Below are 19257 nucleotides of genomic sequence, written 5' to 3' on the forward strand. Positions count from 1 at the left end.
CTTAATCTCACAAAACAAACTGAGGGTTGCTGGGGGGAGGGAGTCCGGGAAAGGGAGGCGGGGTTACGAACACTGGGGAGGGTATGTGCTATGGTGAGTGCTATGAAATGTGTAAACCTGGCGATTCACAGACCTGTACCCCGGGGGATAAAAATACATTATATGTTTATAAAAAAAATTAAAAAATTTAATAAAAAATAGCTATCTTATTAAAAAAAAGAGTTATCTTATTTATTAATTTCTTTTTGCTCCTTTTAAAGAACTGGTTTCATTCATTTATTCACTCACACTTTTCTTACTTTCAAAAAAAAAGTTAAATGACAACTTAGGCCAAGCACTACTCTAGGCTGTAGAGCAATGAAATTAGTCAGGCAAAAATTCCTGTCTTCATGAAACTTAAATTTCTAGTGACTGCAGATGGACAGTAAGTAAGTAAATCAGTCAGATCACAGTAAGTGCTACGAGGGAAAATGAAACAGGGTAGGGAGAAGGGCCGAGGGAATTAGAGAAAGGGCCTGCAATTTCAAATCATGTAGTCAGGAACGCCAGTCTCAGATGACATCTGAGCAAACTTGAAGGAGAAGAGAATGGAGCCATGCAAACCAAGCACATCACAACCAACAAATCTGTCACTACAACATTAGTGTCATTTCAAGTAACCTAGATCCACTAAGCTACCCTAAAGAGACCCACTTATCTGCCTCTTAAGACATTTCTGATGTCTAAAGCCTGTTTGTGCACTTGACATCAGCAGTGCCAAAAGCAGGTAAGCATCAAGCAAGGCCTTTTTTGGATGGGACCTATTCACATTTGTTGGTTAGCTGGAGTCGAGGCCCTTGCATAATGCATTGCGTTCACTGCCTTTTCTCTGTAGCCAGTGTGAAGGGGCACCATGGCCTCGTCTATGAGCAGAGCTCCACTCATCACGTCCTCAACAGGCACTGCCACGGCTAACACACTGACACCTTTCTGGCTCCCCACGAAGAGGTAGAGGTCCAACAGTCCGCCAGTGGTGGGGCCTAGCCTATAACTTCGATTTCCCACTGGTGCATCTATAGCCCTTAAGTAGCCCAGCCCAAGAGAGAGATTTGGAGAAATAAAGAGGACTATTAATAATGGTTACTTCTTTCTTTCATTCAACCACAAATGGTGTCTCCTGTCAAAAAGTAATTAGCCAGAAAAATATTCACATAGAAATAATACTTGATGCATTATCTGGATAAGTGGCAGCTGGAGAAATTTTTTTATAGCAATAACTAAATTTAGTCAAGATTAGGTTTTGTTTTGTTTTGTTTCTTTCGACTGTGGGCTCCAGAGAGAAAAAGTGAACCCCCTACAAAAGAAGTAAAGATGCATTTTTCATCCATGTTCCTTGAAAGTGTTCACATCTAAGTTTTTGTGATGGGATTTATTATTGTTTCTTGGTTAGCTGGAGGGGAGGCCTCTGCATAACATATTTTGTTCATTTTCTAAGTACCAACTGAAAATGTGAACACCCCTGAAACAATAAACTAGCTAATTTAAAAGGCATAGCTAACTAAAATGAAGGGCAATTTTCTACTTATTTTAATGGCTTTAAAAGTACAAATCTTACCGTTGGAGTCAACTAGTCATAGGATTTTAAAATAAAAATAATATTGTCTTGCTTTCATAAAAGCCAGTCTATCTCCTTCTGTATACTATTTTCATCAAACGATGTTTTTTACTTGTTGGTTTACTCTTTTACTGTGAGAATGTCTGTGATAATGTGTGGTATGAAAACCAAGAAATTAGTCTCGCTGTAGGGAGTCTGCCAACACCACCATTTTAATCTTATCCTTTAAGCAGTGGCAGAAAACATATTAATTGCTGTTTAATTTGTGCAACAAATATTTCATTTTAATTATGTTTAATTTTTGTCAAGCTATAAAAATGCCAATAGTTCTGACACCATTTTTTTCTTAGAAGTTTTTTTCTAAATGAAAGAATTAAAATCAAGTGCTGTTTCTGAAAGAAATTATGAAAGATTTCTAATTACTGCTTATGTTTTTGAAAAATAGCTAATCTAGAAGCCCCAAAATAACATCTGGGAACATGTGAACTTGAAGCTTTATTACTCAATGTTTATAATTCTTAATAATATACACGCATCATTAATATAATGGAATTCTCACAGGAAGGTTTTTTTTTTTGTAATTATAGGCTATATCAATAACTGTCATTGAATGGTACATTTTCTCTATAAAAACGCTTTTGTTAATTCCTCTCAGGAAAACTAGGACAAGAATAAGTGAAATTGATTGCAGTTGACATACCACACTGAAGAAAAGAGTATTTACCATGAACAGAAGTAGAAAGAAAAGTGTCAAAACCACCAAAGTTGAACAGTATTAATTATATTTAGAAAATATTTATTAAGCTCTCACTAGGTGCAAATCCTACCCAAGCATTAAGTTCCATGTAAAAAGGCTACCTCCTCCTTGAAATCCTTCTCTCTCCAGATGTAAGAGAGATCTCCCTACATGCCTATGGTGCATAATTATACTTTTCTCACCCTCACTGCCCTTGTTTTTTGACTGGTATCACAGTAATTTCCACAGATTTCATATCCCTTACTAGATGATAAGATTCCTGGGGGCAGGATCTAGGCCTTCTGTATTCATTTCCTCCATCTATCACGTTCAAATATACTTTAAAATGAAAATCTACTGGCATGAACAAAATGTTCTGGGTGTTCTGTCTTGGGAAATAACACAATTATTTCAAAAGTCTTGTGATAAAACTTTGTATACACCTTTGTATAGACTTCAAAATTACTCATCTAGAAGACTTCCAGTTTTAAGATGGCAGAGCAATAAATTTCTTGCCCTATCTTATCCTATTAGAAATCTGCACCCAAACACGGAGAATTACAAACATCTATAAAACTACATCTTCAATGAAACTGGGAGATCGCAGTGACCATGTTGAGAAACAGATGAGGAATGGTACCAGTTCTAAAAGGAACAGAGAACAGGGATACCTTTGTGTCTGGATTCCAGTGAAATTCCAATGTGTTCTTCCTTCTAAAACCCAGAATCCTCAGGCATTGGCATCTTCAGATATTTCAGAAGCCAAAAGTGAGGCAGAAGGTTTGGCTGAAAGTCTCTATAAGCAACACTTCTAAGCTTCCTTCCCAAGTGTCCCCCAGGAACCTCCCTGCTCTTCTCTACCATGTTTAGGGGGTCTGTTTTCTGAGTGGAAATAGAACAAGAACAAAAATTGGAGACATTAGGCATAGTAGAGGGTAAGGGTTAGGGCACTAATTAAGTGGAAGTCTTCACACTGAATGGTGAGAATACCATACTACCCTGCAGCCCCATTCCCAACTCCCAGAACATTAGCACATTTGGCAGATTAGGGAATTTTGTTGGGAAACTGAATGGCTATGAGTAGCGGCCCCTCCACAGAGTTACCTCTGAGGAGACGGCTATCAGATAAGCCTTACTCAGGCACATAATGATTTCAACTAGAATTTTAGTGTCTCATTTTTAATAATGAACAGCCCAAGACTAACAGATGTTTGCGAAAAACGTCCAACCTAAAAGACAGAGACAGCTATAAATAAGAAAAAAAAAATGATGAATTTGAAACAATGCAAGAAGTGGAACAAAGTATAATTAAAATCTAAAATATTCTAAGAGACATTAAAATATATATTGCATCCATTAAGCAAGTACAGGCTGCTATTTAAAAAAATTAAAAAGAAGAAAGAGCTTTACTGAATTAATAATACAGAAGCAGAAAAAAAAAATGGATAGAAAAATTGTAATTTAACACCAAGAAATGCTCCCAGGAAGTAAAACAAAGGGACAATGATATGGAAGTAGGAGAAAGAAGATTTAAAACAACAACAACGACAACAAACCAACTTGAGAATGGATGTAGAGAACTTGATCTCTTACTACAGAAACTCCAGGAGAAAGAACCTGAGAAAACAAGTAGAAAAGAATTAGGAAAGAATGCAAGTAAATTACCCCCAAAACAGAATGACAGATACCGGTGGCTTAAAACAGAGTAGAGATAACTTTCAACTTAAAATTCTATATGTTAATAAAAAAATTAAAAAAGAAAATTCTGGGTCCAATCAATATCAATTACATGTGGGATGGAGTTTTCAAAGATAATAATTATACTGAAAGCCTGTTTATAGAGCATAGGGAAACTTGACAAGAAGTGTGAAGAAAATCAAGCAAATGGGGATAAATGCAATTATTAATTCCAGGAAATACAGAAAGTTATACAAGAAAGAAATATTATTATGGAGCACTTCAGGGCTTAATAAGAAACAATCTTTCTACAATTAAAAAAAAACCCTAATATAGAAAGGCTGAATATTTGTTGACTCAATTTAGAATTACTTAAAGAAAACATGGAGAGGATGGAATAAAAAGGCTAAATTCCCTATTCCCTAAATTCAACTATGGAAGCATAGTTGAAAGTCAATAGTCTAAAACTGATAAATTAAGAGACAGGATATTATTTAGGTAGAAGGTAAAAGAATTGACAATGGTGGTTTCTGGAAAGTAGGACTGGACATGAAGGATAGGGAAGGAGTGGGTCACGAGTATGCCACTTTACATTCTATGTCTTTGGACATATTTGCTTTACTTTTACTATGTATATGTTTTATTTTGATATAAACAAAGTAAATAATTTTAGTGCATTAAAAAGTTTACTATTCTTAGAATTAAATTTCCTTTCTACTTGGATCATTATTTGTCAACTACATTTTTCTCAGTAATTGATGTACTACTTTTTTAATCATTTATTTAAAATACCCAGTTACATTTATCCTAAATACCTAAATGTATGGTTTTCCACATGCTATTTTTAAAGGCCATATTTCCCTTTCTGACTATTTTTAACAATGCTTCCCATAAGCAAGTCTATATAGTATTACGATGCAGATAAAATAGTCAATGGGAATTAATGTATTTTATAATGCCAACTCCTTTCATAAACTTTTTGAAAATTATATATACATTTACTAGTCTATGTACAATACTTAATGTCTATATTTAAACCAAAATTATTAAAGACGATGTTCTACTTTCTGAACTAGTGTCCTTTTCTCCAACTAAATCAAATTAAGAAAGCAATGTGAATTTCCTCACAAGCTATTTCATACTTGGATGCCCTTGAACTTTACTGAGTGTGAACTAAAAACATATGTAGGTAAAATACATTGATATTCAAAATACTAAGTAATGTTTATTTGCTGTTTTAATGTACAATTTATTGCAGAACATCTATATATAACTTGTAATTTATTTAAACTTTATAAATAAAAGACTGTCAAATTCAAGAACTTATGATACATATAAAAATTTAATCTCAATATTATACATTATTTCATTATTATTTTTCAGTAATACAAAAATTATTTAAAGACTAAGAAGATATAAAAATGGAACAATTTAAATAATTACAGCCTCTTAAAACTCTATGGTTGGCATGATCACACAATATGGGAGAAAAATTCTTATGAATAAAGTTAAATTCAACTATGTATGTATTGTATTGACTTATATCTCTTTTGTTCTACAAATAAGAACTTATCAGAGGAATGCCTGGGTGACTTAGTCTTTAAGCCTCTGCCCGTTGGCTCCAGTCATGATCCCAGGGTCCTGGGATCGAGCTCTGCATCAGGCTCCCTGCTCAGCGAGAAGCCTGCTTCTCCCTCTCCCCTCCTCCTGTTTGTGTTCCCTCTCTCGCTGTGTCTCTCTCTGTCAAATACATAAATAAAATAGAATAAAATAAAATAAGAACTTAACAGAAACAAAGTAAAAAACAAATATGTCTCAGAAGAAAGAGAAATTAAGGAGTCAATCCCATTTACAGTTGCACCCAAAACCATAAGATACCTAGGAATAAACCTAACCAAAGAGGCAAAGAATATGTACTCAGAAAACTATAAAGTACTCATGAAAGAAATTGAGGAAGACCCAAAGAAATAGAAAAATGTTCCATACTCATGGATTGGAAGAACAAATATTGTGAAAATGTCTATGCTACCTAAAGCAATCTACACATTTAATGCAATGCCTATCAAAATACCATCCATTTTTTTCAAAGAAATGGAACAAATAATCCTAAAATGTATATGGAACCAGAAAAGACTTCAAATAGCCAGAGGAATATTGAAAAAGAAAGCCGAAGTTGGTGGCATCACAATTCCAGACTTCAAACTCTATTACAAAGCTGTTATCATCAAGACAGCATGGTACTGGCACAAAAACAGACACATAGATCAATGAACAGTATAGAAAGCCCAGAAATAGACCCTCAACTCTATGGTCAACTCATCTTCGACAAAGCAGGAAAGAATGTCCAATGGAAAAAAGACAGCCTCTTCAATAAATGGAGCTGGGAAAATTGGACATCCACATGCAGAAAAATGAAACTGGACCATTTCCTTACAACACACATTAAAACAGACTCTAAATGGATGAAGGACCTCAATGTGAGAAAGGAATCCACCAAAATCCTTGAGGAGAACACAGGCAGCAACCTCTTCGACCTTAGCTGCAGCAACTTCTTCCTAGGAACATTGCCAAAGGCAAGGGAAGCAAGGGCAAAAATGAGCTATTGGGACTTCATCAAGATCAAAAGCTTTTGCACAGCAAATGAAACAGTTAACAAAACCAAAAGACAACTGACAGAATGGGAGAAGATATTTGCAAACGACATATCAGATAAAGGGCTAGTATCAAAAATCTATAAAGAACTTAGCAAACTCAACACCCAAAGAACAAATAATCCCATCAAGAAATGGGCAGAGGACATGAACAGACATTTCTGCAAAGACATCCAGATGGCCAACAGACAGATGAAAAAGTGCTCAACATCACTCGTCAATATGATCAGATGATACAATCACTTGTATCAGGGAAATACAAATCAAAGCCATAATGAGATACCACCTCACACCAGTCAGAATGGCTAAAATCAACAAGTCAGGGAATGACAGATGCTGGTGAGGATGTGGAGAAAGGGGAACCCTCCTATACTCTTGGCAGGAATGCAAGCTGATGCAGCCACTCTGGAAAACAGCATGGAGGTTCCTCAGAAAGTTGAAAATAGAGCTACTCTACGACCCAGCAATCACATCACTGGGTATTTACCCTAAATATACAAATGTAGTGATCCAAAGGGGCATATGCACCCGAATGTTTATAGAAGCAATATCCACAACAGTCAAACTATGGAAGGAACCTAGATGTCCATCAACAGGTGAATGGATAAAGAAGACGTGGTATATATACACAATGGAATACTATGCAGCCATCAAAAGAAAAGAAATTTTGCCATTTGCGATGACATGAATGGAAATAGAGGGTATTATGCTTCGTGAAATAAGTCAATCAGAGAAAGACAACTATCATATGATCTCCCTGATATGAGGAAGTGGAGGTGCAACGTGGGGGGTTTGGGGGGTAGGAAAGGAATAAATGAAACAAGATGGGATCAGGAGGGAGACAAAGCATAAGAGACTCTTAATGTCACAAAACAAACTGAGGTTGGCCGGGGGGAGGGTGGTAGGGAGAGGGTGGTTGGGTTATGGACATTGGGTAAAGTATGTGCTGTGGTGAGTGCTGTGATGTGTGTAAACCTGGTGATTCACAGACCTGTAACCCTGGGGCTAATAATACATTATATGTTAATAAAAATGTAAAAAATTATAAATAGCTTAAAAATAAATAAATAAATAGGTCTCTCTGTGGTCAATATACAATAACTTCTAATTAGTTGATATCTTTTTAAAATTATACTTTTGAAACTAAACCACTAAGGTAAGTTATATTCTTAGTAAATAAAGTATATGAAGTTGATATTTATAAACTTGAGAAATATTGAACTGTTAAGTAGATTTTATATAATTTACATAATTTGCTTAAATTATTCCTCTATTTAATAAGACCTTTTTTTTAATCAGAAATATAAAGTCCTGCTCCCTCCTAAAGTAGATTCAATATATGGAAAAATAAAACAAGTATAAAACATGAAGCAAGCATACACAACATTAAGTTCTAAGTAGCTCAGATTTGGGGCTGAGGTGAGCAGGCTGAACGATTTACTGGGGTATTAAAATATCTTATAGCCATCAGCAACCTGAAGATTGATATGAATTACTTGTAGAAAACACTTCTGAATTTAAGCTTGATAGGTTAAAAGCAATCCAGACAAATCAGAGGTAATTCGTAGGGTCTTTTTAACAAGTTAAGAACCAGAATGTTCTTCACCTTATTCAGTAAAATTCTGTCATGTATATATTTACTTCACTTATGCAAAGAAAGGAAAAGTATAAGATTTTATATTGAAAAGCTACAATAAAACTCTATCATGAACATAAAGAAATACGGTAGACTGAAATAATTATGAGTTGTAGATTTATTTTATGCAAACATTTTTTAGCAATGTAGTTTAGGATATTAATGCCTAACACTTGCATATATTTCTTATGTGGACAGATGCTTAGCTAATATAGATCATGATATAGGTGTTAGTCATCATTAATGCTATTTCTAGAAACCCATTAGTTTCCAAAGCCTGGAAATTAATGGTAGAGTATTTCAATTGGCTTTCTCTGCTCTACAACTAAGGTTAAAGGCTATCCAAATTTTCAAAACTGTTACTGTGATTTAACGGATATTAACCTCACAATGTTCCATAAAGTTCTTATCCATCATGGGGGTTAGTAAATTAGCCTGGAGGAGGAATTTCCTCTCCAAGAAATCTTGTATTTAGAGCTCTGAGAAAACTCTTGTCCATCTCTATCATCAATAACACATAAAAGAATTGGCTATAGATGTGTGTGGGGGGGAAATATCAACTAGTAATGTCTGTGTCTTCATGGGTGGAACTGAAAAAGTTATCAAAGAATTATCCCCAACAAACAATCTGGTTCTCAGTTATACCGGTAAGTTTTTTGAAGCTTTCAAATAACAGATCTAATGCTCAGTTTAAGTATATTGTTCTGGATCTCCTCCTTATTTATGATTTAATTACAAGTTTTAAAGTTGGATTTTTGGGGGGATTATTATTATTATTATTTTTAAGTTTTATCTCTCCAAGAGATTTCAGGGTAACTGGAAAACATAAAATTATTGCACTACAGAAACCAAGCTGTGGGCTGGGATTTACACAGGTTCTACAGAGACTCACTGTGTGGAAGGCCCCTGTGCTAGGCACGGAAGAGTTGCAAGTAAGAGGCAGGACTGGGTTAGAAGTGTAAGTTTTCATCTCTTCCACCAATTATTACTGCTGGAAAACTATGAAGTGAGGGCAAATGGACTGGGTTGCCTTCGAACTGGAGCCTAGAAAGAGGCCTTGATCTAAACAGATAGAAGAACCAAATCCATAGGCTCTCCATATTGGTGAACAGTGAATGTGTTTAGTGTTCTTCAGGTAGGAGAAGGACAAGAGGAAAAAAATTATACAGTTCTATGGAAGAAAAATTAATTCACATGTTAAAGTCATGGAGGTAATCAGATATCTAAAAGTCATCATTTCTAGGAACCCGAAGAAAATGTCAGTGTAGAGAATATTCGCCAACTTCAAACAACTCCTAAAAATATGGATTCTATAAAACAGAGCCCATAAAAACAAGGTCAGAGATACTTGGTGAAATAAGTAAATAAACTAAGATTACAGTAGCAGAATTAAAATTCACTGTAGAGACAACTGGCTACTCAAAGTTGAATGGATGGAAAAGGTTGTATTTTAGAATAAAAAAACTAACTAAAAAAAGCAGCATCCCCCCCAACACACACACGCATAAAATCAGTCAGCTGAAATATTTCTTTGGTAACAGTGATTGATAGAAAGTCACAAAGCAGTATTTATAAAGTTAAAGGAAAAGGTTTTGAGCCCAGTACTTTATACATGCTCTAGCTGTCACTTACATAGAAAACAACAGAAAGGTCTCAGATATTATATTAATTGGGATTAGAATCAGCTGCAACTGACAGAAAGCCCAAATTAGTGGTGATTTAAGAGAAAAGTCTATTTCTCTTTTACACTAAAGTCCACAGTTGGTATGATACTCTACAGGGTAAAGGACCCAGGATTCTTTTATATTATTGCTCTACCTTTTGTGGCCTGCATTGATCCAAGGATTACAGTGATTGAAGATGTCAATCTCTAGCTATGAAATCCCCCATTCTAGACATCCAGAAGGAAGAAATGAGAAGAATGACATTCATTTTTCTTTAAAAACACCATGGGAGGCTGTCCATCGTGGGGCTCTTGAGTTCCTACACATCTTGCTGAATGTTCCAAAATCTCAGAGTCTTGATCATTCTTTTACTTGGAATAAGGGTCACTTCTCAGTATTGTTTATATAACTAGCAATCCTGAGAAGCGATGTAACACCACACACCGTGTAGATATCACACGGTCCTGCAAAAGCAACTGGTCTTCTTGCAGAACAAGAAGCTTGCTTACCACTTCCTATAAAAACAATGGATTTCCTACATTCAGGGATTCAGGGTTCTCCTCCTAAGGCACATCTGTGCATGCACACCCTCCCTGGCTCTCTGTACCCCCTTGTGAGATTTGGAGGGAACTAGTACAACTAAACCCCTACTGCTTCTGCTCTGAGGAACAGTCTCTGACCTAGGAGGCTTATGTCTTCTACCAGCATCTATGGCACTGAGCCAGACTGATTTACCAGCTTGTACAGTTCTTTCAGTGAGAGTTCTGCTTTTAACTATCCTTCACACCGTAAGACTTATTTATGTAGGGAACAATTCAGGTAAATAATTCTTGGGAGTTGAACCCACAGTTCTGCTTACATTCCATTTTACAGCACACAGTCACAGGACTATGACTAGCTTTAAAGAGTGGCTGATGAATGAAGTTTTCATTTCAGGCACCCCCGTGCCCAGGTTCTAGTAGCACAGACATCAGAGGTTCTGTTCGTTTAGGACAAGAATTGGTAAACTATGGCCCGCAGGCCCAAACCAGCCTACTGCCTAGTTTTGTTTTTTAAGATTTTATTTATTTATCTGACAGACAGAGATCACAAGTAGGCAGAGAGTAGGCAGAGAGGTAGGCAGAGAGAGGGAGGAGGAGGCAGGCTCCCTGCTGAGCAGAGAGCCCGATGTGGGGCTCGATCTCAGGACCCTGGGATATGACCTGAGCCGAAGGCAGAGGCTTTAACCCACTGAGCCACCCAGGTGCCCCTACTGCCTAGTTTTTAAATGAAGTTTTACTGGAACACATTTGTGCCCATTCTTGTATGTAGTGTGTATTGCTTTGTGCTATAATGGCCAATGTGAGTAGGTTAACATAGGCCATGTGGCCCTGAAATCCTAAAACATTTACTCTCTGGCCCTTTAAGAGAGAATTTGCTGACCCCCAAGTATAGAAGGGAAAAACTGATACAGAGAGACAATGAACTTTTTGCTACAGATACTTCAGGCCTCACAAAATGTACTGTCCATGCCCTCCTTCAAATAAAGGCTTCATATATATCCTATGTATCAAAGAAACGATTCATATTAATATTTCAGGCAAAGAATCAGTAATACTAATATGATCTTGAACAAAAAAACAAGATGCAGGAGACTGGAACGCTATTAACAAATTTCAAGAGATTGGTAAATATTGTACCCCAAAACTGCAGAAAATGTATTTTTTGAATGTACTTGGAACATTTACCAAAATGACCAGATACTGGGCCATAAATCAACTCTCAACAAATTTCAGGACATTAAAATCACAGAATTTGTTCTTTGACCACAGAAGAACTGGAACTAGTAAACTAATAAAAATGTAACTTGGAAATCTCCAAATATTAGAAAATCCAATAATATACTTCTAAACAAAACATGATTTAAAATAGAAAACATTTCAAGATTTATGATGAAACCTTGTAGAATGTCACTAAATCCATGTTTTGAAATGTATAGCCTTATGCACACATATTAGCAGACTGAAAATGAATTATTTAATTATCTATCTTGAGAAGTAACAAAAAAGAACAGCAAATTAAACCTAATAAAAGTGAAGAAAGAAAAAAGTAAAGAGAATATATTAAGTAGAAAATAACCCCTAAATTGGGAAAATCAACAGTCGAAAGTTAGTTTTATGGATAGACTGATGAAACTGAAAAGTCCTTAGCAACATAATAAAACGTTTATATATCATGAATAAAACAGGTGACATCATTATATATACCATAGGCATTAAGTATTTAATAAGGGAGATCATGAACAGTCTTTGCCAGGAAACATGAAAATTTAGAATAATAGGTCAAGCTGAAAAAACACAACCCAGCAGACATAAAAATAGAAATGTGAATAGTCCTGTACGAATCGTAAGCACTGAATAAATAAAAACCCACCCAGAAAGAACATCTCAAAACCCAGTGGGCTCGCTAGTAAATTCTCCCAAATATTTAAGGAAGAAATCACACAATTATACAAATTCTTACAAAAATAGATATAGGGGGAACACTACCCAAATATGTTTATGAGGCCAGCATAACCTTGACACCAAAAAGACTGTATAAGGAAGAACAAGTAGAGACAAACCTGGTTCACAAACATAAGCATAAAAAAATTAAACAAAGTATTAGCAAATTGAATGCAGGGACACATAAAAATGATAACATTTCAAGATCAGGTTGAATTTATGCCAGGAATAGAAGATTGGGTTAACAATAAAAAACAAACAAACAATATAATTGACTACAATAATAAAGGAATCACGTGATCATCTTATAGATGGGGAATATACCTATGATAAAGTTTAAAATCTATTATGATTTTAAAAAGTCATCTCTTGAAACTTTATCATATTAAAGACATCATATAACCATACCTTATCATACTTTATCATATTAAAGACAGTTTGTTTCTGTACGATAAGGCATCATGATCATTGAAAAAAACAGTGTAAGTACTCACCTGATATCAGAAATGACTGAGAAATAAAATTTTATTTTTTAGAAAACATGACTTTACATGTAGAAAAATATCTATAGATGTTATTATTAATAAGCTTAGCAAAATCACTGAATATAAAGTCAGAAGTGGGAAAAAATAAGGTTTCAAAAGAATACGTAAAAAGACAAGACCCCACAGAGATCCCCAGCCTCTTCCAACACATGAACACTTGAGTACACAACAAGAAGGTACCAGCTATGAGCCAGGCAAATGGCCCTCACCAGAAGGCAGTGATGCTGGCCTTGATCTTAGACTTGTAGCTCCAAAACTGTAAGAAATAAAGGTCTATTGTTTATAAGTAAAAAAAAAAAAAAATACATAAAGTATGATATCATTTATGTGTATTTTAATGACAAATAATATATATCATTACCTACCATTAAGATTTAACCAATTATTTTTTGCTGTACTTTATATACCTATGTACTGTATGTATATAAACATACACAGGTAAAATTTTTCATAACTAAGAATTTTATATGATCCTTAGTGAGAAAATAAAGAAATACCAAAATTTATCAAATGTAGTCAGAACTCTTCTCAGAGGCTTATGACCGTAAATGTTTCTATCATTTCCTCTTGATACCCCCAAAGCTTTCCCTTCTTTATCCCTGAAAATAATTTAATAATAACTAAGAAATAAAGGCAAACAACCAAATATATGTAGAAACTTCATATTGCATATTATTTCACTTCTGCAGCATATTGTTTAATAGATGCTTCATAATAAAAATTGTATGGTTAAGTACAAAATTCCATCACTTAAACATAAAACAAGTATTCTATTGTACAAGAATCATGAAAATGCAAAGAAAATTTACTTTAAAAATTAACACGTTTTAATACATGTGACTCTATATGTGTCTATGATATACATATCTTTATATTTATATTGTTACATATTTTCCAATTCGTAAAGCAGAGATTATCTTGAACATTACTTCCAGCTATGATATTTCTATTATATTATGATTACTGGAAAGTCTTCTAAATTTTTGGAAAGAATTTGTAAAATCTTAGAAACCGGCCTATGATAGGAGAAAGTAAACTTAAAGAGCTAGCAGAGAGGGGCACCTGGGTGGCTCAGTGGGTTAAAGCCTCTGCCTTCAGCTCAGGTCATGATCCCAGGGTGCTGGGATCGAGCCCCACATCGGGCTTTCTGCTCAGTGGGGAGCCTGCTTCTCCCTCTCTCTCTGCCTGCCTCTCTGCCCTCTGTGATCTGTCTGTCAAATAAACGGATAAAATCTTTAAAAAAAAAAAAAAAAAAAAAAGAGCTAGCAGAGAGTGTCATGGTCGACAGCCCTGACTCTGGCAATGATGAGCATTACTTATTCTTAATTTGTAATCCATAAAATGAGAAGAAATGATAGTTATAGAAATGATAACATCTAGGTGAGTTTGTAATCTATAAAATGAGGGAAAATGATAGTGATAGAAATAACATCTAGTTGAGTTCCGGGGATTAAAAGTGATAATACACCTAAAGCTCTTCCTTACTGCATGTCCACTTACTAAGAAAAATATGAAAGGGGAAGAACTGAAGCACAGGGAGACTTTGTTGTTCATACAGCCCCTGCTCCAAAATAAACAGAATAAGAGAAACATCCAAAATGGTTTCTTTTCTTTTCTCTTCTTTCCTTCTTTTCATTTACTTCTTTTTTTTTTTTTTTTTTACCATTTTAAAGGACATAACCTACGCAAGTAGAATTTCATACGGCTCTTACTGAATTGTTCGACAAATCAAGGCAGTACACTACACACACACAGCAGGTGCTCAATAGTTGCTAGTGATGAATGAACATTAAAAATGAGATTTAAGGAGGAGTCAAGATGGCGGAGAAGTAGCAGGCTGAGACTACATCAGGTAGCAGGAGATCAGCTCGATAGCTTATCTAAACATTGCAAACACCTACAAACCCAACGGGAGATCGAAGAGAAGAAGAACAGCAACTCTAGAAACAGAAAATCAACCACTTTCTGAAAGGTAGGACTGGCGGAGAAGTGAATCTAAAACGACGGGAAGATAGACCGCGGGGGGAGGGGCCGGCTCCCGGCAAGTGGTGGAGGAACGGAGCACAAAATCAGGACTTTTAAAAGTCTGTTCCACTGAGGGACATTGCTCCAGAGGCTAAACCAGGGTGAAGTCCACGCGGTGTCAGCGTGGCCCCAGGTCCCGCAGGGTCACAGAAGGATCGGGGGTGCCTGAGTGTCATAGAGCTCTCAGGTATTAGAACAGAGAAGCCGGCTCCAGAGACAGAGCCGAGGACTGAACTCTCAGCTCGGGGTTACCTTGAACTGGTCACGGGCTGGCTGAGCTCGGACCGCGGCTAGAGGCTGGGGATACGGGAGTGATTCGGTGCTGTCCTCTGGGGGCGCACTGAGGAGTGGGGCCCCGGGCTCTCGGCTCCTCCGGGCCGGAGACTAGGAGGTCGCCATTTTCATTCCCGTCCTCCGGAACTCTACGGAAAGCGTTCAGGGAACAGAAGCTCCCAAAAGCGAACCCGAGCCGATTACTTAGTCCGGCCACCGGTAAGGGCGGTGCAATCCCGCCTCGGGCAAAGACACTTGAGAGTCACTACAACAGGCCCCTCCCCCAGAAGATCAACAAAATATCCAGCCAGGACGAAGTTCATCTATCAAGGAAAGTAGGTTCAATTCCTAAGACAGCAGCGCAATTCCAGAGGAGGAGAAAGCAAAGCACGGAACTCATGGCTTTCTCCCCATAATTCTTTAGTCTTCTGGCTACTTCAATTTTTTTTTTCTTTTTTCAATTTTTTTTCTTTTTTCTTCTTCTGCTAAATTTTTTAAAAACTTTTACCCTTTTCTTTTTTAACGTTTTTTTGATTAGTTTATCTAAATATATATATTTTTTCTTTCTTTTTTATGTTTTTTCTTTATTTGTTTTATTTTTTAAATTTTTTTTCTTTTTTTTTTCTGAACCTCTTTTTATCCCCTTTCTCCCCCCCCACAATTTGGGGTCTCTTCTCATTTAGTTACAGCGCATTTTTCTGGGGTCTTTGCCACCCTTTTAGTATTTTATTTGCTCCTTCATATCCTCTTATCTGGACAAAATGACAAGGTGGAAAAAATCACCACAAACAAAAGAACAAGAGACAGTACCGAAGGCTAGGGACCTAATCAACACAGACATTGGTAATATGTCAGATCAAGAGTTCAGAATGACGATTCTGAACATTCTAGCTGGGCTCGAAAAAGGCATGGAAGATATTAGAGAAACCCTCTCTGGAGATATTAAAGCCCTTTCTGGAGAAATTAAAGAACTAAAATCTAACCAAGTTGAAATCAAAAAAGCTATTAATGAGGTGCAATCAAAAATGGAGGCTCTCACTGCTAGGATAAATGAGGCAGAAGAAAGAATTAGTGATATCGAAGACCAAATGACAGAGAATAAAGAAGCCGAACAAAAGAGGGACAAACAGCTACTGGACCATGAGGGGAGAATTCGAGAGATAAGTGACACCATAAGACGAAACAACATTAGAATAATTGGGATTCCAGAAGAAGAAGAAACAGAGAGGGGAGCAGAAGGTCTATTGGAGAGAATTATTGGAGAGAATTTCCCTAATATGGCAAAGGGAACAAGCATCAAAATCCAGGAGATGCGGAGAACCCCCCTCAAAGTCAACAAGAATAGGTCCACACCCCGTCACCTAATAGTAAAATTTACAAGTCTTAGTGACAAAGAGAAAATCCTGAAAGCAGCCCGAGAAAAGAAGTCTGTAACATACAATGGTAAAAATATTAGATTGGCGGCAGACTTATCCACAGAAACCTGGCAGGCCAGAAAGAGCTGGCATGATATATTCAGAGCACTCAACGAGAAAAACATGCAGCCAAGAATACTCTATCCAGCTAGGCTATCATTGAAAATAGAAGGAGAGATCAAAAGCTTCCAGGACAAACAAAAACTGAAAGAATTTGCAAACACCAAACCAGCTCTACAGGAAATATTGAAAGGGGTCCTCTAAGCAAAGAGAGAGCCTAAAAGTAGTAGATCAGAAAGGTACAGAGACAATATACAGTAACAGTCACCTTACAGGCTAATAATGGCACTAAATTCATATCTCTCAATAGTTACCCTGAATGTTAATGGGCTAAATGCCCCAATCAAAAGACACAGGGTATCAGAATGGATAAAAAAACAAAACCCATCTATATGTTGCCTACAAGAAACTCATTTTAGACGCGAAGACACCTCCAGATTTAAAGTGAGGGGGTGGAAAACAATTTACCATGCTAATGGGCATCAGAAGAAAGCTGGGGTGGCAATCCTTATATCAGATCAATTAGATTTTAAGCCAAAGACTATAATAAGAGATGAGGAAGGACACTATATCCTACTCAAAGGGTCTGTCCAACAAGAAGATCTAACGATTTTAAATATTTATGCCCCTAACGTGGGAGCAGCCAACTATATCAACCAATTAATAACAAAATCAAAGAAACACATCAATAATAATACAATAATAGTAGGGGACTTGAACACTCCCCTCACTGAAATGGACAGATCATCCAAGGAAAAGATCAACAAGGAAATAAAGGCCTTAAATGACACACTGAACCAGATGGACATCACAGATATATTCAGAATATATCATCCCAAAGCAACAGAATACACATTCTTCTCTAGTGCACATGGAACCTTCTCCAGAATAGATCACATCCTGGGTCACAAATCAGGTCTCAACCGGTATCAAAAGATTGGGATCATTCCCTGCATATTTTCAGACCACAATGCTCTGAAGCTAGAACTCAATCACAAGAGGAAAGCTGGAAAGAACCCAAATACATGGAGACTAAACAGCATCCTTCTAAAGAATGAATGGGTCAACCAGGAAATTAAAGAAGAATTGAAAAACTTCATGGAAACAAATGATAATGAAAACACAACAGTTCAAAATCTGTGGGACACAGCAAAGGCAGTCCTGAGAGGAAAATATATAGCGGTACAAGCCTTTCTCAAGAAACAAGAAAGGTCTCAAGTACACAACCTAACCCTACACGTAAAGGAGCTGGAGAAAGAACAAGAAAGAAACCCTAAACCCAGCAGGAGAAGAGAAATCATAAAGATCAGAGCAGAAATCAATGAAATAGAAACCAAAAAAACAATAGAAAAAATCAATGAAACTAGGAGCTGGTTCTTTGAAAGAATCAATAAGATTGATAAACCCCTGGCCAGACTCATCCAAAAGAAAAGAGAAAGGACCCAAATAAATAAAATCATGAATGAAAGAGGAGAGATCACAACTAACACCAAAGAAATACAGACAATTATAAGAACATACTATGAGCAACTCTACGCCAACAAATTTGACAATCTGGAAGAAATGGATGCATTCCTAGAGACATATAAACTACCACAACTGAACCAGGAAGAAATAGAAAACCTGAACAGGCCCATAACCAGTAAGGAGATTGAAACAGTCATCAAAAATCTCCAAACAAACAAAAGCCCAGGGCCAGACGGCTTCCCAGGGGAATTCTACCAAACATTTAAAGAAGAACTAATTCCTATTCTCCTGAAACTGTTCCAAAAAATAGAAATGGAAGGAAAACTTCCAAACTCATTTTATGAGGCCAGCATTACCTTGATCCCAAAAGCAGACAAGGATCCCACCAAAAAAGAGAACTACAGACCAATAGCCTTGATGAACACAGACGCAAAAATTCTCGCCAAAATACTAGCCAATAGGATTCAACAGTACATTAAAAGGATTATTCACCACGATCAAGTGGGATTTATTCCAGGGCTGCAGGGTTGGTTCAACATCCGCAAATCAATCAATGTGATACAACACATTAATAAAAGAAAGAACAAGAACCATATGATACTCTCAATAGATGCTGAAAAAGCATTTGACAAAGTACAGCATCCCTTCCTGATCAAAACTCTTCAAAGTGTAGGGATACAGGGAACATACCTCAATATTATCAAAGTCATCTATGAAAAACCCACCACAAATATCATTCTCAATGGAGAAAAACTGAAAGCTTTTTCGCTAAGGTCAGGAACACGGCAGGGATGTCCATTATCACCACTGCTATTCAACATAGTACTAGAAGTCCTAGCCTCAGCAATCAGACAACAAAAAGAAATTAAAGGCATCCAAATTGGTAAAGAAGAAGTCAAACTATCACTCTTCGCAGATGATATGATACTATATGTGGAAAACCCAAAAGACTCCACTCCAAAACTGCTAGAACTTGTACAGGAATTCAGTAAAGTGTCAGGATATAAAATCAATGCACAGAAATCAGTTGC

At 36.5% G+C, this 19257-nt stretch overlaps 1 protein-coding gene across 1 annotated transcript in view; it reads right to left on the bottom strand.

Moving 5' to 3' along the window:
* Nucleotides 1-804: 804 nt before the first annotated feature.
* Nucleotides 805-19257, bottom strand: part of SPATA17 (spermatogenesis associated 17) — a 164455-nt gene continuing 146002 nt past the window's right edge. The window contains exon 11 of the mRNA XM_045982285.1: nucleotides 805-1060. Within this exon, the coding sequence (XP_045838241.1) occupies nucleotides 805-1060 (256 nt within the window). The remainder of the gene's footprint in view (nucleotides 1061-19257) is intronic.

Source organism: Meles meles, chromosome 17 (assembly GCF_922984935.1).
Source record: "Meles meles chromosome 17, mMelMel3.1 paternal haplotype, whole genome shotgun sequence".
Classification (NCBI taxonomy): domain Eukaryota; kingdom Metazoa; phylum Chordata; class Mammalia; order Carnivora; family Mustelidae; genus Meles; species Meles meles.